Source organism: Tasmannia lanceolata, unplaced genomic scaffold (genome assembly GCF_043159265.1).
Source record: "Tasmannia lanceolata isolate RefF3 unplaced genomic scaffold, GAP_Taslan_0.1 ptg000015l, whole genome shotgun sequence".
NCBI classification, from domain to species: domain Eukaryota; kingdom Viridiplantae; phylum Streptophyta; class Magnoliopsida; order Canellales; family Winteraceae; genus Tasmannia; species Tasmannia lanceolata.
Window position 1 is genome coordinate 45929625 of NW_027518692.1, and position 18348 is coordinate 45947972.

Genomic DNA, 18348 nt, shown 5'->3' on the forward strand with positions numbered 1-18348 from the left:
CATTGTAGGCCCACTGTGTTTTGGGTCGGCGGACTAGAGAAGGTTCTCTAGTCGGCCGACTAGAGAAACTTTTCTCTTGTAAAAATTCTGTATGTTCAATGATGGTTGCGGTGACATCTGCACTCCTGCGTTTTGATAATTGCACTCCTCTCTTTATTTTATCCGTCTCTTTCTTAACTGTTAAATGCCATTTTAATTCTTTGAAAACCTGTCAACAGCCAATGAAAGGAGTGTTTAATTAATAAAGTGGCCAGTGCCATTATCAAAACAAGAGCACGGATACTATTTCACTTTCCATATATTTAAAGACTACTGATATTCACACTACTGTGTTTTCATAATTGCACAAAGCCACCTTGTCTTTTATTACTTAACCAGCTATCAAAGCTTATTTCAGTTCCCCAAAAGCTTTCAGAAGGCAATTAACTTACAAAACATGGTCGTACAATTAAGCTTTGTGCAATTATCAAAACATGGTAGTGCCTATTTAAAACATCGTAGTGCAACTCTCAAAACACGGTAATGCCTATCAAAGCTTATTAATCTTTTTGTGCAATTATAAAAAATTGGAGGAAAAAAAACTTTGACTGTTGGTTAAATAAGAAAAGACAAGGTAGGGTTTGTATAATTATCAAAACATGGTAGTGCTGATATCAGTAGCTTAGTTAAATTAAGGGAAAATGACCAAATAGAAGGGGTTTCTTCTGACTATGACATTTCAAGAGGGCTGTTTTCTAAATCACCAATCAAGAGTGCATATGACTAAAATGCCCTTGACTCTCTCTCTCTCTCTCTCCCCCTATCAAATCACCTATTTGAAATGATTACATTTAGGAGAAAACAAATCCCAAAACCCACCTTTTTCCCTCTTCTTCTTCTTCCTCCCACCTACCAAAAAAACGTACGTATGAAAAACCCAAAAACCTCCATTTTTGAAACCCAAAAACCTCCATTGTTAGATGCCAAAAGCTCCATTCTAATGCTAAAAACCTCATTTTAGATGTGAAAGCCTTCCTAACCCTTCATTGCATTGCACAACGCTTCCATTTTCAACAAATATTGGAAAAAAAACGTTATTAGATTTGGAAATCTTAAAAATGTTCACTAGAAACCACCATTCCATTGCAGAAAGCTTCCATTGAATGGAAAGGTACCCCTCTCCCTTCTCTTTCCATTATAAGGCATGTTTATAAACTTGAATGAAAGTTTTTCATGTTAAACTACTGTCTTCAATTGCAGAAAGCCTTCAATCACTATTTAATCTTATTTAAATTACTTTAAACACTTTATAATCGTTGTTATTTTACTGTAATCCACTAATTTCTTAAGTTAAACCAGTATTTCACTACCATAAACCAGTACTCAAGTGGGTGTTTATAAGTGGTTTATATAGGTTCTTTGGGTAAGATTCCTCCGTAGTGGTTTATAATCGTAAGTAGTGGTTTATTAAGGGTTACCAGTTGTTTAGAGTGTTTATAATTGGTTTATAAGGATTAACAATGGTTTAAAATGTTTATAAATGATTTATACAGGGTAAGAAGTAGTTTATAGTGTTTATAAGTGGTTTATATAGGCTTATCAGTAGTTTAGAGTGTTTACAACTGGTTTATATAGGGTAAACAGTGGTTTATATAAGCCTATCAGTGGTTTAGACTGTTTATAAGTGGTTTATGTAGGCTTATCAGTGGTTTAAAGTACTTATACATGGTTTATACAGGGTAAGAAGTATTTTATACTGTTTATAAGTGGTTTATATAGGTTTATCAGTGGTTTAAGTTTTTACAACTGGTTTATATAAGGTAAACAGTGGTTTATATAGGCCTATCAGTGGTTTAGACTGTTTATAAGTGGTTTATATAGGCTTATCAGTGGTTTAGAGTGTTTATAGATGGTTTATATAGGGTAAGAAGTAGTTTATAGTGTTTATAAGTGGTTTATATAGGTTTATCAGTGGTTTAGAGTTTTTACAACTGCTTTATATAAGGTAAACAGTGGTTTATATAAGCCTATCAGTAGTTTATATAAGCCTATCAGTGGTTTAGACTGTTTATAAGTGGTTTATGTAGGCTTATCAGTGGTTTAGAGTGTTTATACATGGTTTATACAGGGTAAGAAGTAGTTTATACTGTTTATAAGTGGTTTATATAGGTTTATCAGTGGTTTAGAGTTTTTACAACTGCTTTATATAGGGTAAACAGTGGTTTATATAAGCTTATCAGTGGTTTAGACTGTTTATAAGTGGTTTATGTAGGCTTATCAGTGGTTTAGAATGTTTATATATGGTTTATACAAGGTAAGAAGTAGTTTATAGTGTTTATAAGTGGTTTATATAGGTTTATCAGTGGTTTAGAGTTTTTACAACTGCTTTATATAAGGTAAACAGTGGTTTATATAAGTCTATCAGTGGTTTAGACTGTTTATAAGTGGTTTATGTAGGCTTATCAGTGGTTTAGAGTGTTTATACATGGTTTATACAGGGTAAGAAGTAGTTTATACTGTTTAAAAGTGGTTTTTATAGGTTTATCAGTGGTTTAGAGTTTTTACAACTGCTTTATATAAAGTAAACAGTGGTTTATATAAGCCTATCAGTGGTTTATATAAGCCTATCAGTGGTTTATACTGTTTATAAGTGGTTTATGTAGGCTTATCAGTGGTTTAGAGTGTTTATACATGGTTTATACAGGGTAAGAAGTAGTTTATACTGTTTATAAGTGGTTTATATAGGTTTATCGGTGGTTTAGAGTTTTTACAACTGCTTTATATAACCCTATCAGTGGTTTAGAGTGTTTATAAGTAGTTTATATAGACCAGTGGTTTTAGAGTGTTTATAAGTTGTTTATTTAGGATAACCATTGGTTTAAAGTGTTTATAAGTGGTTTATATTGGCTTAACAGTGGTTTATATTGGCTTAACAGTGGTTTATAGTATTTCTAAGTGCTTTATATGGGGTAAGTAGTGGTTCATATTTCCTTGTCATGACTTAGTAGGTCTTAGTAGTGGTTTATGTTGTTTTATGGAGACTTAGCAATGGTTGAAGTTGTGCATAATTCAAAAATGGGTGCTTTACTTGTTAATTGGAATGGTTTTTTTTTGAATTTGTTATTTTGACAATGGTTTAATTTTGTGTAAACAGGAGAACAGTAGAACGAAGAGCTTCTTTTATCTTACACGTCGACGGCTTTGTAAAGGATGCGGTATCATTTGAATACGTAGGAGGGAAGAAGTTGCCATTAATTGTGGGTCAGAAAATAAAATTTAGAGAATTTGACACTCTAATTCACAGGAAAATTGGGACTAATCGAAGTAATGTTTCTTTATCCATCAAGTGTCGATATATTTTAGACCCATATCAGATCATCTTATACGATATTCGAGATGATAACGACCTTGATCTGGTGATGATGCTTTTTGATAGTACGGTTATTAATTTTCTGAGCTTGTATGTAACTAAAGAGTACAATTTTGGAGGAAACAATTCTCCTCACCCTACGGATGTCGGTCTGCTGTATCGGTGTGGAGATCCTCTTGATGAAGGAAGATGTGGTGATAGATATACGAGTGATAGGTAAAATAGTTGATTGTTTACAATCCATTTGTGAAATTGCCTTCCCTTTATTGTTACTCACCTTTGCGCAGATGTCACGCCAACTTAAGTGAAGTTTATGAAGATCATATTTCTTACCGGAATGTTGGTGTCGCAACGATCCCTACCTCATTTGCAGACGCTTCGAGGCCGAAAATTAATTTTGTCCCTGCATTACCGAGTCCATCTGTCGTTGCTCGAGAAGGAAAAAAAAGAAGACATAGCAGTAGTCATAACATACATCGGTAAATTATAGTAGAGATCAATTGTTGAGTGCTATTCATATTCCTTCCTTTCATTTATGAATCGAATATTTTATCTCTAATTGCTACCCGATGTGCAGCTACGAAGTGGACTTGAATCAGGATTTTGATGATCCCAATTTTAATGAGACCGACACCACTGAGACCGAGTTTGAGACAACCCACCCAAGCCAATACGAGGAGGAGTTGTCTAGGAATTTTGGAGGTGATGTTCATGCTAATGAATTGATTAGACCGAACGATGGCAGTAATAACGATGATGATGACTTTGGTGATGATGAAGAGGACTTCAGTGACAGTGAGGACATGGGTGATGAGCAAGATGAACCTACTAATTATCTAGGCAATGCTTTGGGAAATATGTATGAAAGGCAGCCGATGGAAGCAGATGAAATGGTTGTAGGGGCTGATGAAGTAAATGAGATTGTGCGACTTGAGGAGTTCACGGTTGGGGCAATGTTCCCAAATCTTAAAGTCTTTGAAAAGAAAGTCAAAGACTATGCAATCCAGCATCATTTTGTGTTTGTCCCACAGGAGAAAAATCCCACAAAGTATGGCGTTAGATGCAAGGAGCGTAGTTGCCCGTGGCGTATCACAGGGACCACTTACACAGATTATGTTAAGGTAAAAACATTTATCCCCCAACACACATGCTCAGGCACAGTGAAAGGGAACGATCATCCCATGGCCACTGCAAAATGGGCTGCTGAAAATTGTGTAGCTGTAGACACCCCATTTTGACCGGACCCAAGTTCGCTATGCTTGGGCGAAATCCCGTTCAATCATTTCCGCCATGTTTCGCACTTTTCCGTTAAGTGTTGAGAGAGATTATTCCCAAGAATCCGAACAAGAGAGAATTTGGATCCGATTGATGGGCCCGTCTTGAGCATTTGTTTAGATTTGAATCAAACAGGGTGGCCCGCACATTGTTTTAGTGAAAAATGAGTTTTGAACCTACTTCGATCCAACACCTAAAGATGATCATCAAGAGAACGGTCAAGATCTCAGAGAAGTCGTTTTAACAACCAATTTTGTTTCGATCATCAGGTTGAGTTACTCGGATCAGCCCATTGAAATGATTTAGGAGGACACAACCTACTTAGGTAGGGGACCCATCAATTGGATGGTCTGGATCGTCATAGAGGAATGATTTAAGGGAGCACAACCAATTTACATTGCGACCCACCATTTGAACGGTCAAGATCATCAATTGTCGCCCATCAAATGGACGGTTCGGATCATCAAATGGGAGTGATTTAAAAATGGGGTAACATATTCACATTTTGATCTATTGGATGGTTTGGATCAGCCCATAGGATTGATTAGTGGAGCACAAATTAAATCACATCGCAGCCCACTATTTGAACGGTCAAGATCATCAATTGTCGCCCATCAAATGGACGGTTCGGATCATCAAATAGGAGTGATTTAAAAATGGGGTAACATATTCACATTTTGATCTATTGGATGGCTTGGATCAGCCCATAGGATTGATTAGCGGAGCACAAATTAAATCACATTGTCGCCCATCAAATGAACGGTTCCGATCATACTTTGGAGTGGGGCATATGATTTTATGCACAATTGGGAATTTGGTCACATATGGGACCCATTTGGGTTATCTTTTACCTACTCAAAAGAACTTTAAAAAACATGCATGGGGTCACACACATGTCAAAATTCAATGTCCACAATGGTGGCCACCTACCATGGAATATGTCCACAATGGTGGCCACCTACCATGGAATAAGTCCACAATGGTGGCCACCACCCTCCCATTCCTTTGCTATAAATGGTTCAATGAGGGTGAGTAAGAGGAAGGGAGAACTCATTTCTCTTCTATCATGTGTTCTAACAAAGTTGCTATGAGGGGTTGAAAAGAAAAAAAGAAGAAAAGAAACAAGAAAAGAAGAAAAAGAAACAAAAAAGAAGCAAAAAGAGAAAGAAAGCGGAAGCGATCGCACGGAGGCGGAATTTTTGAGTTTTTCGGCTCTCGGATTCGGCGAGGATTTCGATCACAGGTAGGTACACCGTTCTCGGAATTTTTTTAGAATTATTTGGTATATTTTCGGATTTTTGCATGATTTTTAACAAAGAAAACTAAACGATATACTAAACAGATTCCAAAAATAATGAAATTTCGTGAGAAAATAATATGATAATGATACATTCTACCATGAATTTGTGAGAATTTTTGGATTTTGTTTGGTATATTATTTTACGCATTCTTTGAAAATTATCAGATTTTGGGAGAATTGTTACTGACGTCAAATCACAGATAAAATTCTCCAAAGTTTTACAGTAGTCTTAAATTCTATACTTCTTGCTTCTGTAAAATTTTCAAGTGATTTGGATCTTGTTTCATATGAGCTGTAGTGTTAATTCATAATCTGGTTTGAAATTTGAAAAATCCGAAACTGATAGTAAATAGTTTTCTAAATTCATGGAAATCTCACAGCATGCTATTTTCACTTATCTCTTACTACTGTAGAAATTTCATAGAATTTAGATATCTATTTCTAGTAGTTTATGTGTTATTTTTGCAATCTGGTTAATTAATTTTTAAATCCATATTAAATATGAGTTTAATGTAAAAATCTGTAAAAATCTTCCAGTAAATTACATCTCATCATATCTTGTTGGTGGAGAAGTTTCAACTCATTTCGAGTTCGTTTGCAACAGCTTCACTTGTAAAATCACTCATATGGTTAAAAATGGGTAAAATCCATTAAAAAAATAAAAATTAAGTGAAAATCATCTTAAAATCTCTAAAGCACCTTCATCTTTGTGTTTGTTTGGGAGACCCGCCCGGTCTCATTCTCTCGTTAGTCCTCTTTGTGCGCCGTTTGGTTTTGGGAGAACACCATACTCGGCTTGGCTTCATACCCCTACCCTTATGGGTATTGGGTTGCACATTTGTTGCACCCTAGGGCTAGGTAGCTGTCCGGCCCGGCTGGGTGTTTTACCTCTGCCAAATGTTCAAATTCGTGTTTCCTTTTCTCTTAGAGAGTCTTTGACTCATTTATCTTTAGTTGGTGTTAGTGGAGTCTTTGACTCATGTTTCCATTTCTTTTATAGAGTCTTTGACTCATCTATCATTTAGTGGGTGTTAGTGGAGTCTCTGACTCGTGTTTCCTTTTCTTTTAGAGAGTCTTTGATTCACTTCGTTTTCTTAGTAGGTATTATTAGAGAGTCTTTGACTCATTCGTTCTTTTGTGGTATTACTAGGGAGTCTTTGACTCATTGGTTCTTCTGTTGGCGTTTTTTGGGAGTCTTTGACTCATTCCTCCTCTAAGTTGTAGTATTAGAGAGTCTCTGACTCATTTGTTCCCCTCTTTAGTGTTGTTAGTTCGGAGTTTCTCCTTTAGAGTTGTTGATTACTTCGCTTTGATTAGAGGCTAACTCAGTCTTATTAAAGCTTTGCTTGCTTGGGATCTTGGATCGTTTTCTCTCTTCTTGGGACGCTATCTTTCTTGTTGTGGTTCGTCTCTTTGAGGCGTTAGTTGCTTGTTTGGGGTTTCCCCTTTTTGCTTTAGGGCTTTGCCCTAGTTTATGGTTATGCTTGTTTGTTCTCTGTAAGAGTGAATTCATCTAAAGGTCCTGAGCATTGGAAAAGCTTTAAAATCCAAAAAACATTAGAAATTTAAAACTCAAAAATATTTGAAAACTTTAAAAATATCAAAAACATTTGAAAATATAAAAAAACCTTAAAAAATCTGAAGTGTGAGTGTTTCTTTTAGAAGCGTAGTTTGAGAGTTCGTTTTCGAACTACGTTGGCTTGATCCTCTTCCGAGGTACGTAGTGCAGCTTGGGATTTACATCCCAAGTCCAGCCAAACTTTTTTTGTAAATAAACGTTTTAAACCTTCTTCAAAAACCTTTAAAATATTGTTTTCAAAAGACCTTCCTCTAGAGTTAGGAGTTTCTCCTCGATAGAGAATTTTAGAGTTAGGGTTTTTCTTTTGATAGGTTGTTTGATTGATTGTTTGCTGTGTGCTTGTTTTAGAGTTAGAGGTCTGTCCTAGAGTTATAGGAGCGCCTCCGTCCGGTCAGTTGGCGATCCACATCGCCGAGTGATGACTAGAGTAGGATACGCTAGTCCACCCTTGGTTTTCCTTAGGAAATACAGCCTAGTCACACATAGGTTGTAAGAACCACCTGCATCAGCGTAGGGCTAATCTGCATTTAGTTAGGGCATATAGGGTGTCCTAAAATTCACAATTCACTGGAATTTAAATAATCGTACAATAAACTTTAATAATTGGTCCGGTCTTTTAGATCGAGTTTAGGATAGAGGGCTAGGTGTCTTAGGCATCATAACTTAGAATAGGCGCGAAGAACTACGTTGCCTTGATTCTCGTGGAGGCGGGGATACGTAGGCTTCTTTGGATGAATACCAGACCATCTGAGGACTCGGGCTAATCACTTTTAAAACTGTTGAAACAATCAAATCACTTAGGATTTTCCATGAAATTAGAATTTTAGGAGAACTTTCACTTAGATTGAATCCAAACCAATTAAGAAATCAAGATACACATTTAGGATTCACATTGAAATTAGATCATAGGATGCATGTCACATAGATAGCACATTAACAGAGAGTTGAATGAGCCATTAAAAATGAATTTAAAAGAGTTAACTTTTGGAATTGAAGACCGATTATCGGGCAGGAATGGTGCATGTGGTGGATAAATCCCCATACCTTCCATTCTTGTAACCAGGTAGCGAGTCTAGATTTCTGGTTAATTATGGGTCCTAGATCCCACATCTAGGTGGCGACTCTGTCAGTCTCTTTTGTGTGGAATTCGGATTGCCTTAGTGATCCCAAGTTCACATAAAAGACGAATTAAAATTAATAATAAAAGGCACACGCCAATCGCGTGGGTACGAGAGACCAAGAGAAGAGAGCGTGGCGGCGCGCCCCACGCCCCTCTCGCGGGATCGGGTCCCACAGTAGCCTTATTCCCCCGGCCAGAAGACGTCAAGGCTACTTTGATAAGAGAGTACATCAAGGTCCAGTGGGGTATAACATTGTCCTATCGAAAAGCCCACATGGCAAGGAGCTTATACACGAAATTAAGTGCGGAAATGCCGAGGCGTCTTACCGCATCCTGCCTGCGTATACTGAGGAGTTGGTAAGAAGGAATCATGGCACAATAATACGGTTGTGCCGATCCCGAGAGTTACGGCCAAGAGGGGATGATACTTTCGCCCGTTTATTTTGGTCATTTGGCCCTAGCATACTTGCATTCAACCGAACAGTTAGGCCCCTCGCCCTAATTGACGGGACCCATTTGCGGGGGAAGTACAGGGGGGACTCTACTAGCGGCAACTGGGATAGACGGCAACGGTGGGTTATTCCCGCTAGCATTTGCAGTAGTCGAGGCTGAGACGTATGAAAGCTGGGTATGGTTTCTGCATTTGTTCCGTCATAATTTCATTTCAGAGGGTCGAGATGTCATCACGATTGGGTCGGACCGGATGAAGGGGTTGCCTAGAGCCGTAACTGAAGCTTTGCCCAGGTCACACCATAGCTATTGCATCCATCACCTCAGTGCCAACTTCCATTCAACCTTTAAAAATGAAAAGCTCCGGAAACTCTTTATGACAGCTGCATATTCCCTAAGGGAGGGTGCTTTTAAGGATGCGATGGAGAGTATTAAAAGTCAGAGTAAAAGAGCACACCAATGGATATCGGACATTCCTAAAGAAAATTGGGCGAGCGCGTATTTTGAGGGATGCAGATATAATGTGTTGACAACTAACGCAGCTGAGTGCTTCAATGCCGTTTTAAAGGGAGCAAGGGAGTTGCCAATTGCAGCACTTGTCGAACACACAAGATGGAAAGTTTGCGACTTCTTTCAGTTCCGTCAGAAGACATGTAGCAAATGGACGACTCGTTTGACACCAAAAGCGGAATCCTGGTTGGCGGAAGCACGTAAAGAAGCAGGTGCCTATACGCCGTGGCAGTGTAGTTGGACCGAATTTCAAGTAACGTCCAGGTATCACGTTGACCAGGTGGACTTAGCTAAGCAAACATGTACGTGTCGTATGTTCCAAACGATGGGAATTCCGTGCGGGCATGCGATAGCAGCCATGGGACTAAACCACCAAGATCCATACTGTTACTGCCAGGATTGGTATCTGGCCGATGCATATCGGAAGACTTATGATGGAGTAGTTTATCCCACGTTAGATCGATCGCAATGGCCAGATCCTTCCCATACTTTGCCGTTGGTATTGCCGCCAAAAGTAAGACGACAGCCAGGGCGACCAAAAAAAGTCAGAGTGGAGAGAGGACTGGAAAGAGGAGTGCATCATAAGTGCGGTACCTGCGGGCAACTTGGACATAATAAGAGATCGTGCAAGAATCCTCCCATCGTAAATCGTCAGCAAAACGAGGCTCCAATCGGGCCTTCCGCACCAATGGAGAACAGGTATGATCAATCTAACATGTTTTTTTTACTAGTCCTCAATACAACCCGTGCTGGCGTTAATCGATTCGTGCAAATTTTATTGCAGGCCTGGTCTATCCTGCCTGCCTCCGTTTTTTCTGTAAGTATGAATTGTAGGCCCGGCATTTTTTGGAATTCATAAACATTTTTTGGAATAATTGTATGTTTTTTTGGATTACATGTATGTTTTCTGTAATGGGGTGCTATAATTAATGAGAATTTTTTTTTTTAACGAAGCAAAGGAACACTTACAATTGTCAAAACCTGAAAGCGACTGATCACAGAATCTACCTATCAGGTGCTTGGCCAGCATACGAACTACATTATCCAAATTATCATCCAAGAAGATAAGCTTAATACATCATATGTCAGTATATATAAAGCGTCTGAGCAAAAAAGTATCTATCATCATCGGAGAACTGAAGCCATCTACTGCTCTGGAGGTGGTGGTGGAGGATATGAGGAACTGGCAGGCTGCTGACCCCACTGACCACCGGAGAGGTACTGGTAATAGGTGGTCCACTGTTCATCAATGTGTGTAGTAAGAGTCTGAAAGCGACTACCCATCTCCGTGTCAACGTGAGTACTGAGCGCCTGGAAGCGACTGGCCATCTCCGTGTCAACGTGAGTAGTGAGCGTTTCGAAGCGACTGGTCATCTCCCTGTCAACGTGAGTAGTGAGCTTCTCAAACTGAGAAGCCATGGATAGCTGAAGGGCCTCCTGCATAGCGGTGAAATCCTGAGATGCCCGTGGTGCCACAGGTGCCTCAGTATCCTGATCCGCCTCTTCTTCTTCATCTTCTTCTTCTTCTTCTTCCTCTCCTTCTTCTTCTCCTTCTTCGTCTTCTTCTCCAGCTGCAACTTCAACTACTTCTTTGTTTAGAGCCATGCGCCGGAAAGACTTATCATCAAATGGAGCGGTAGGAATGATGGTCGCCTCACTATCTAGAGCAATGCCAAAGTTGCGGAAGATACACGTAAGGAGCATGCCATATGGCAAGGAGGCTCTGGACCGCTTAAGTGTTTGGAACATAAAACGGAAGATGATATAGGGTAGGCAAACCTTGCGACGCTCAAGAATACAATAGATGAGGTAGGCCTCTAAGGGCCTTAGAGCATCGGTCATGCCCCCGCGAGGGGTGAAGTTGCTGAACATGAAGTTGTGAAGCATCTTAGCTTCAGGAATGAGATGGGAGGCTTTCACTATCATGTTGGATCTATAACTCCGGGTAATCCGACCATACACAGTGTCGTGATCAAGATCATTAAGTGAATGGATCCCATTTCCAGGCCAAAAGTAATGCTCAAAACCATTGGAACTAATCTCAAGCATCTCAGCAAGTTCATGATAATTGAGTCGAATCGTTGTTTTCTTGACGCGAGACTCAATTTCGAAGTACGTAGGACTGATTGTGAGATTGGCATAGAAAAGACGTACCAATCTAGGATAGATAAGCTCATCAAGATGAAGAAATTGTGTCCATCCAAGAGCGTCAAACCGAGCTTTAAGGTCGAAGTGTTTGAGGACGTCGGGCTCTATGAAGCGTCCGGTGCGGACACCACGATTAGCCATTTTCAGCCATGCCTTCTTCGCTTGTGCAGAGGAGAAGTAGGAATTTGGAATAAGCTCCGGTTCGGGAGCCGGAGCCGTAGCTTTCTTAGACCGCTTCCTCGATGGTCCTTCATCGTCCTGGCGTTGGGTAGAACCTCTGATTTGGACATTTTTGGTTCGAGGCATCTTGAGAACAGTTAGGGAATAAGAGAAGTTGTAATGGAGGGTAAAACGGAAGATGGGAAACCTTAGATTTCTGAAAATGGAGATTATGAAAGAAAATGGAAGAGAAATTGATTATAATGGAAGAGATGACAAAGAAAATGAGGAATGTGGAAGAAAAAGAAGAGAAAATGGAAGGAGAAGGAGTGTGAATGGAAGAAAATTGACAAAAGGAGGAGGAAATTGAGGAATAGGAAGAGAAATTGGGGGTTTTAGCAGGGATGACGTATTTTATGGGTTTTTGGGTAAAAAACAGGGTTGTGGAGGATGAAGATGATAAATTAGGGTTAGATTTGAACGGATTGTAAGGGAGAATGGTTAATGGAGTTAGGGTTTGGAAACGGTTTTCAGAGAGAACGGAAAACGAAGGGAGATTAGAAGAGGGAAATGAAAAAAAAACCACGTTCGAGGGTTTAAAAGGAGTTACATAAGTTTCGGAATTCCGAGACTATGTCTCGGAATTCCGAAAGTTTTTTAAAAACCATCAGACTCGCTGCGGAATTCCGAGACATAATTCTCGGAGTTCCGACCAGATAGATTTTGCGGATTCCAAAAAGTCGAAGTTTACTGCGGAATTCCGAGAAGAAACTCTCGGAATTCCGACTAGGGTTGTGAAAAACACATAAATTTGCATATACGTTCTACGGAATTCCGAAAATAATTCTCGGAATTCCGAGTAAATGTCGGACTTCCGAGCAGTACTAAATTTTTTTTTCCTAACATAAATATCATATGTACCCTATTGTGCTATGTTGGATTTGTTTGACCACCTCCATTATGTCCATTATTTTGGAGCCTTTTCCATCCATCCTATCCCCATGAAAACAAAAAAAATTGAATTTGTTTCGAATAGTGTATCTCACTGCAAGCAGCATATGTGAACTCATGACCATGCGCAACAATCAAATCCTAATCCAACCAATTATTAGATGCCAAGGTCATGAAAGTTACATTCGATTTGAACCTGCATTGGAGTTGGAAAATGGAAGAGATTGTCTGATCCTTACACAATGGACAAATTTACACACATTACAATTTGGAACTGAAGAAATGGAATAAGTGGTCTGACAATCACCATAATACATTACAATTTACAGACATTACAATTTCGAAATGATATGTCTCGAGAGCGTCGACCTGCAACAACACCACCACAGCCCCTACAAGTTGACAGTCGTGCCACACCGGCCATCTAAAAAATCCTCCAGTAGTTGTCTTCTCATGACCGTGATTTCTGCCTGACTGAACTTTGGCGGCACATCACGTGCCAGGCAATCCATCTCCTTCAGCACAAACAACCCACAATCATTGCTGCAAAAGAAGAAGACATCATCGACCAAGCTCGTGGAGCGCAAATAAGAGGCACAATGAATTTAAGTTTCCTAACCCCTGATTCTAATGAAATTTAGTACCTGTTTCTCTGTATGGGCCTTTTGTCAAGTTCTTCCACTAGAAACTTACTTACGTCCACCTTCCACTTTTCTAAGTATAGCCCCTCCAGGTATCGAACCTATGAAACAATCATTACAGGGTAACAGTTTTATATACTTACAAATTTAACGAAGGAAGGTGAGACTCGAACTCACCAATGGTCGAACCTCTGTCCAGTACTTAACATCTTTCAAGGAGTTGTAGATGTAGAACTTTTCGTCCACCATATCAAGGACCAGAAGAATCCAATGTTGAGGGACATGCACCGGGAAGAGGACTCTTTTTAGGGTATCCGGCGGGCATTGATTCAAGCGGCAAACGTATTTCTCAACGGAGTCGGGCCCGGCGTAGCCCTTGTCAGTTATACAATCCTACAGAAGCAATACAAGCAAAGTGATTCGTGACCAACACACATTCAAAGCTTCCTAAAAAATTATAAAATGAAAGTTTGGGAATGAAAAACGATTTATTCTTACGTAGAGGTAGGTGCTGATGGAAACACAGGCTCTTTCTCCAGGTTTTCTATTCTGTTCATCCCGGACGTTCAGATACTCGCCGTATACGTTCATAAGCTACGTAAGATAACATATAGATATTAGAGACGAATATCACTACTGAAAGAAGTCAGTATTAGAAAAAATAACCAAAACACTTACCGGAGAAGTTAACCACGCTACGGGGTCGTTAAGAATAACCAAGTCTTCCGCACACATGTACTCGTTGTTGATCTGTATGACTCGGTGGCTGCAAAACTCCGAATTGTTTAGCATTTACAAAGGGTAGATAACTATATTACAGAAGAGCTTCAATCCAATTTACCTTTTCGGAAGTGCAAGAAGCAGTCCGAGCAACCGATGGTTTTGCGGCTCTATCACCGTCTGTTTATTGTTCGTCTTCTTACGCCCAATACCTCTAAACGGCGAACTAGTGTATTTAGAGGCTTTCTTCCTTCTTAAACCCAGCTTCACTACTCTCTCAATACTCCAAACTTTCCGACCCATAGGTTTTACTGGAGTGTCGTGGATGGAAATTACTACCGGCTCTATTCCCTTTCGTCGGTCTTGGCTTCCAAACATGACCAACTGCTGGTCGTCCCCTCCATCCGGACCTTCACCTTCAACCACCTCCGGTGTATCCTGGCTGGGAATGATGACCAACTGTTGGTCATCCCCTCCTTTCATCACCTCCCCCACTCCTTCATCTCCATCCTGGCCTTCGGCCTCCTGCTCCCCTTCAGCCTCCTGGTCCCCTTCAGCCAGCTTCCTCTTCAACTCAGCTACTTCATCTTCCAACTCAGCCACTTCATCTTCAAGTTGTCTTAACCTCCCCACTATGAAATTTAATTCAGCCCTGCTTATAGGCTTCTCTTCTCCATCCACTTTATTCTTTTCCTTATCAGTTTCTTTTTTTGTCCATCTTCTTCTCTTAACAGCTACGTTGCTCTGCAAAACATAAATGTGAAGTTAATAACATATGAAATATATAGTTATTGAAAATGAACTATAAAGACCGTACCAGTAGACTCAGGGACGCTATCGTTTCTTCCTCTGAAATGTGAATGTCTTGAAGACGATCATTGTCTCCAACACCTTTTCTCTTATAAACCTACGAAGATTAAAGAAAATTTAGATAACTTGAATACAATGACCCTATGTAAGCAAGAGAGTGATGTTCCTTACCACTGATATCGGAGTAGAACGTTTTCCGATCAACACATTCTCGACATCTAAGACATCATCTTCTACGACGGACTGCCGCTGTCCCTCTTCTCGAGGAAGAAGAGGATCGTCGAGATTGTCTACATCATCTGCTACGATGGATAAGAGACTCTCTTCTTCAGGAATAGGTAGTAAGCACTTCACAACCTGAAATCGAATAGTTCATTTCGGTTAGAATAAGTGAGACCTAGAGGAGTACAGAAGCTTTATGTCTCACCTCCTTCTTCTTTAGCTTCCTATCACGGATCAGGGTAATGAGGGTTGTCTGCTCCTTCATCCGTGTATCGATCCTCGAGGTCCACTTCAATAGGCGTGGACGCGCATCTGGAACTGAAGGTTCCCACAGGGTAGTATGCTCGAATAGCCACACCTGGAATGAAGACGTACGATGATTATAGAACAAAAATTTAACTTACATATCACTTATATGGTACATACTATATGTACTCTTTACCTGTAGCAGAATAGCACAACCGTTGATATATCCCATCCCCTTCTTCGAATATGAATCCAATGACTCTATGAGGAAGTCATAGACAGGGTATGCCCAACCAATTCTTCTGATGGTCTCTGCTTCTAAGTAGGGGAAAATGCAGGATTTCGTCTTGTGATCCGTGGCGTCGGCATGTGCAAAAAGCACAGAGCAGCAGAGGAGTAGCAAGACATGTCTGACTGTCGCCTGGATCGATAAAATCTCGTCCGACATGGACTCTGCCCTAATAACCTTCGCAATCTCAGCGAATCTTGCCGTTGGACTGCCAAACCTCCAACCTTCGACCTCTTCCGTCGAATGCCAGTCTATCCTTATTCTATCCCCTTTAAGGCTTAGACCTAATGCTAATGCTACATCCTTAACCTCAAAGGGGACTACGATGCCGCCTACTCTAAATGCCCTGGACTTGGGTATCCAGGATCGCACGAGGGTGGTCAAAATTGCCTTGTGCAATTTTACACCTTCTAGGTTAAGCAAGCCTCCAAATGGGCTTCTACTTAGGATATCAGTATGTACATTCCTCAACTGCAGGGACTGGAAGAAGTCGTAAAACTTGGAGGGGCAGCATCTTGACGTAACATAAGACGGCTGGAAAATAAAGCATTATTAGATATATAGCACATTACCAGAAATACAACACTTAAAAGAATAACAGGAGGCATTACCATGATTTCACGAGATGATTACTATATGCAAAAGATGAATATGAATCCAAATAATCAGATGTGGACCTGTTCAAACACAATGTGAGGAAACAAATTAACAAATATCCATTTAATTTCTTAGAAGCCTATTAGGGTGTTGAGCAAATCTCTAAGGAGAATTAAACCCCTAATTTATCTATTAAACCACTGTTAACATGAAAAATTAGGGGTTTAAACACCTGATTGCTCGCAAACTCAAACCCAATATACCACTGAAATGTCTATTCTATTTTTTAATAGCCTAGTAGGGTGCTGACCAAATCACTACGGAGAATAAACCCCTAATTTATCAATTAAATCACTGTTAACATAAAAAAGTAAGGGTTTAAACAACTGATTTGTAACAAATTCAGCCCCTATAGAGCAATGACATGTCCATTCATTTTATTACAAGCCTATTAGGGTGTTGAGCAAATCACTATGGAGAATAAACGCGCCATTTCTCAATTAAACCACTAATTTCTCCTAAATTAGGTTTTTAAACCACCAATAGTTAGTTCAAACACCTTATTTATCAATTAAACGACTGATTTCTCACAAATTAGGTGTTTCAACAAATAATTTCTCAGAAATTAGGAGTTTAAACCACCGATTTCTCAGAAATTAGGTGTTTAAACCACTGCTTTCTAACAAATTAGGGGATTATAACCATCAATAGTTACTTCAAATCCCTCATTTATCAATTAAATCACTGAGATTGGTTTAAACCACTGATTTTTCATAACCCTAACTGAGAAAACGACTAAATCACTGACTTATCAAAACCCTAAATGACAAAACCACATAGAGACTGAAAGGGAGAGAGTGACAGTGAGAGAAATGGGTTACCAACCTGTGAGATTTCCCGCTGAGATTTGCCGCTCAGATTTACCTAGAGAGAGATACAGAGAGGCCGAGAGAGAGAGAGAGAGAGAGAGAGAGAGAGAGAGAGAGAGAGATGGAGAGACTTGCCGGAATTTCTCCGCCGACGCTCGTATTTGCAGAGAGAGAGAGAGAGAGAGAGTAAACAGTGGAAAGTAAAAAGTAAAAAAAAAATCAAGAGAGTAAAAACAGAGGGAGAGAAATAGAGTAAAGTTAAAACCGTGTTTTTTAACTAAGGGTATTTCCGTCCCATGGTCATCCAAACCAGTCAACATCACTTCTGTTTGGTGATTTAGAAAACAGCCCTTTTGAAATGTCATTCTCAGTAGAAACCGCTTCTATTTGGTCATTTTCCCTTAAATTAATAGAGCTATGTACAACATAGAAAATATCTCCACGCCCGTCTTTTTCCAAGAAGAAAACAATCAATCTCATTTCACAATTTACTTTGGGAGATGATATTTTCACCCCTCTGCAGTACTCATTCGCCCCCTTTTAACGTGATTTGACGTAAAAAAAAAACGTTAAAGTTGCCCACTGTTCACGTTATAAGGACTCAAGTCTCTGCCTCTCTTGCCACCTCTCACAACTGGCACCACAAATACTCCCTAGAATATTTTTTCATGGTTTCCAATGCATGCCCTAAATAATTATTTTTCCGAGGTAAAAATGTTGTATTGCCTAAACATGCCCGTGAAGAACAGATGCAAGTACAAAAACCAAGTGGGTGGCACTATAAATTTCCTAACTTTGTACTGTACATTATCTTTGGAAATTACTTTTCTTTCTTATAAAATAACGTTGCCAAAAGAAATAGGAAAATGATATATGCGCCAGAGTGTTTTGATAAACATGCGCTCCACTTGTTTGTCTTGTAGTATTTAAAGGGCTTTAAGAGCTTTTTGAGAACCGTAATATTCTCTGACATCCCTTTAAATACTACACGACAGACAAGTGGAGAATAAAGGTGTATTTAAGGTACTATAATAGAGATATCTAGAGAGAGAGAGAGAGAGAGATCAACTTCCGCCTCCTTCGGTTTCTGAGTTGGAATATATATATATATAT

At 39.6% G+C, this 18348-nt stretch overlaps 2 protein-coding genes across 2 annotated transcripts; one reads left to right on the forward strand and one right to left on the reverse strand.

Annotated features, from left to right (window-relative positions):
* The first annotated feature begins 9326 nt into the window (after positions 1-9326).
* LOC143892025 (uncharacterized) lies at positions 9327-10404 on the forward strand. Its single transcript, XM_077396501.1, has 2 exons — positions 9327-10282; positions 10368-10404. Exons 1-2 carry the CDS (start codon positions 9327-9329, stop codon positions 10402-10404), a joined length of 993 nt encoding a protein of 330 aa, XP_077252616.1.
* Positions 10405-14319: 3915 nt separating this feature from the next.
* Positions 14320-16762, reverse strand: LOC143892026 (uncharacterized). The gene is made up of 6 exons (XM_077396502.1): positions 16381-16762; positions 15677-16303; positions 15440-15592; positions 15164-15369; positions 15020-15098; positions 14320-14946 (listed from the first exon to the last, which is right to left on the reverse strand). Exons 1-6 carry the CDS (start codon positions 16381-16383, stop codon positions 14320-14322), a joined length of 1695 nt encoding a protein of 564 aa, XP_077252617.1. The 5' UTR covers positions 16384-16762.
* Between the last annotated feature and the right edge of the window lie 1586 nt (positions 16763-18348).

Coding starts and splice junctions, on each gene's coding strand:
- LOC143892026 (XM_077396502.1), bottom strand. Junction 15,593..15,676: donor GTTGTGCTATTCTGCTACAG/GTAAAGAGTACA, acceptor TCTTCATTCCAG/GTGTGGCTATTCGAGCATAC. Junction 14,947..15,019: donor TAGCGTCCCTGAGTCTACTG/GTACGGTCTTTA, acceptor TATGTTTTGCAG/AGCAACGTAGCTGTTAAGAG.
- LOC143892025 (XM_077396501.1), top strand. CDS start 9,327: ATGAAGGGGTTGCCTAGAGCCGTAACTGAAGCTTTGCCCAGGTCACAC. Junction 10,283..10,367: donor TCCGCACCAATGGAGAACAG/GTATGATCAATC, acceptor ATTTTATTGCAG/GCCTGGTCTATCCTGCCTGC.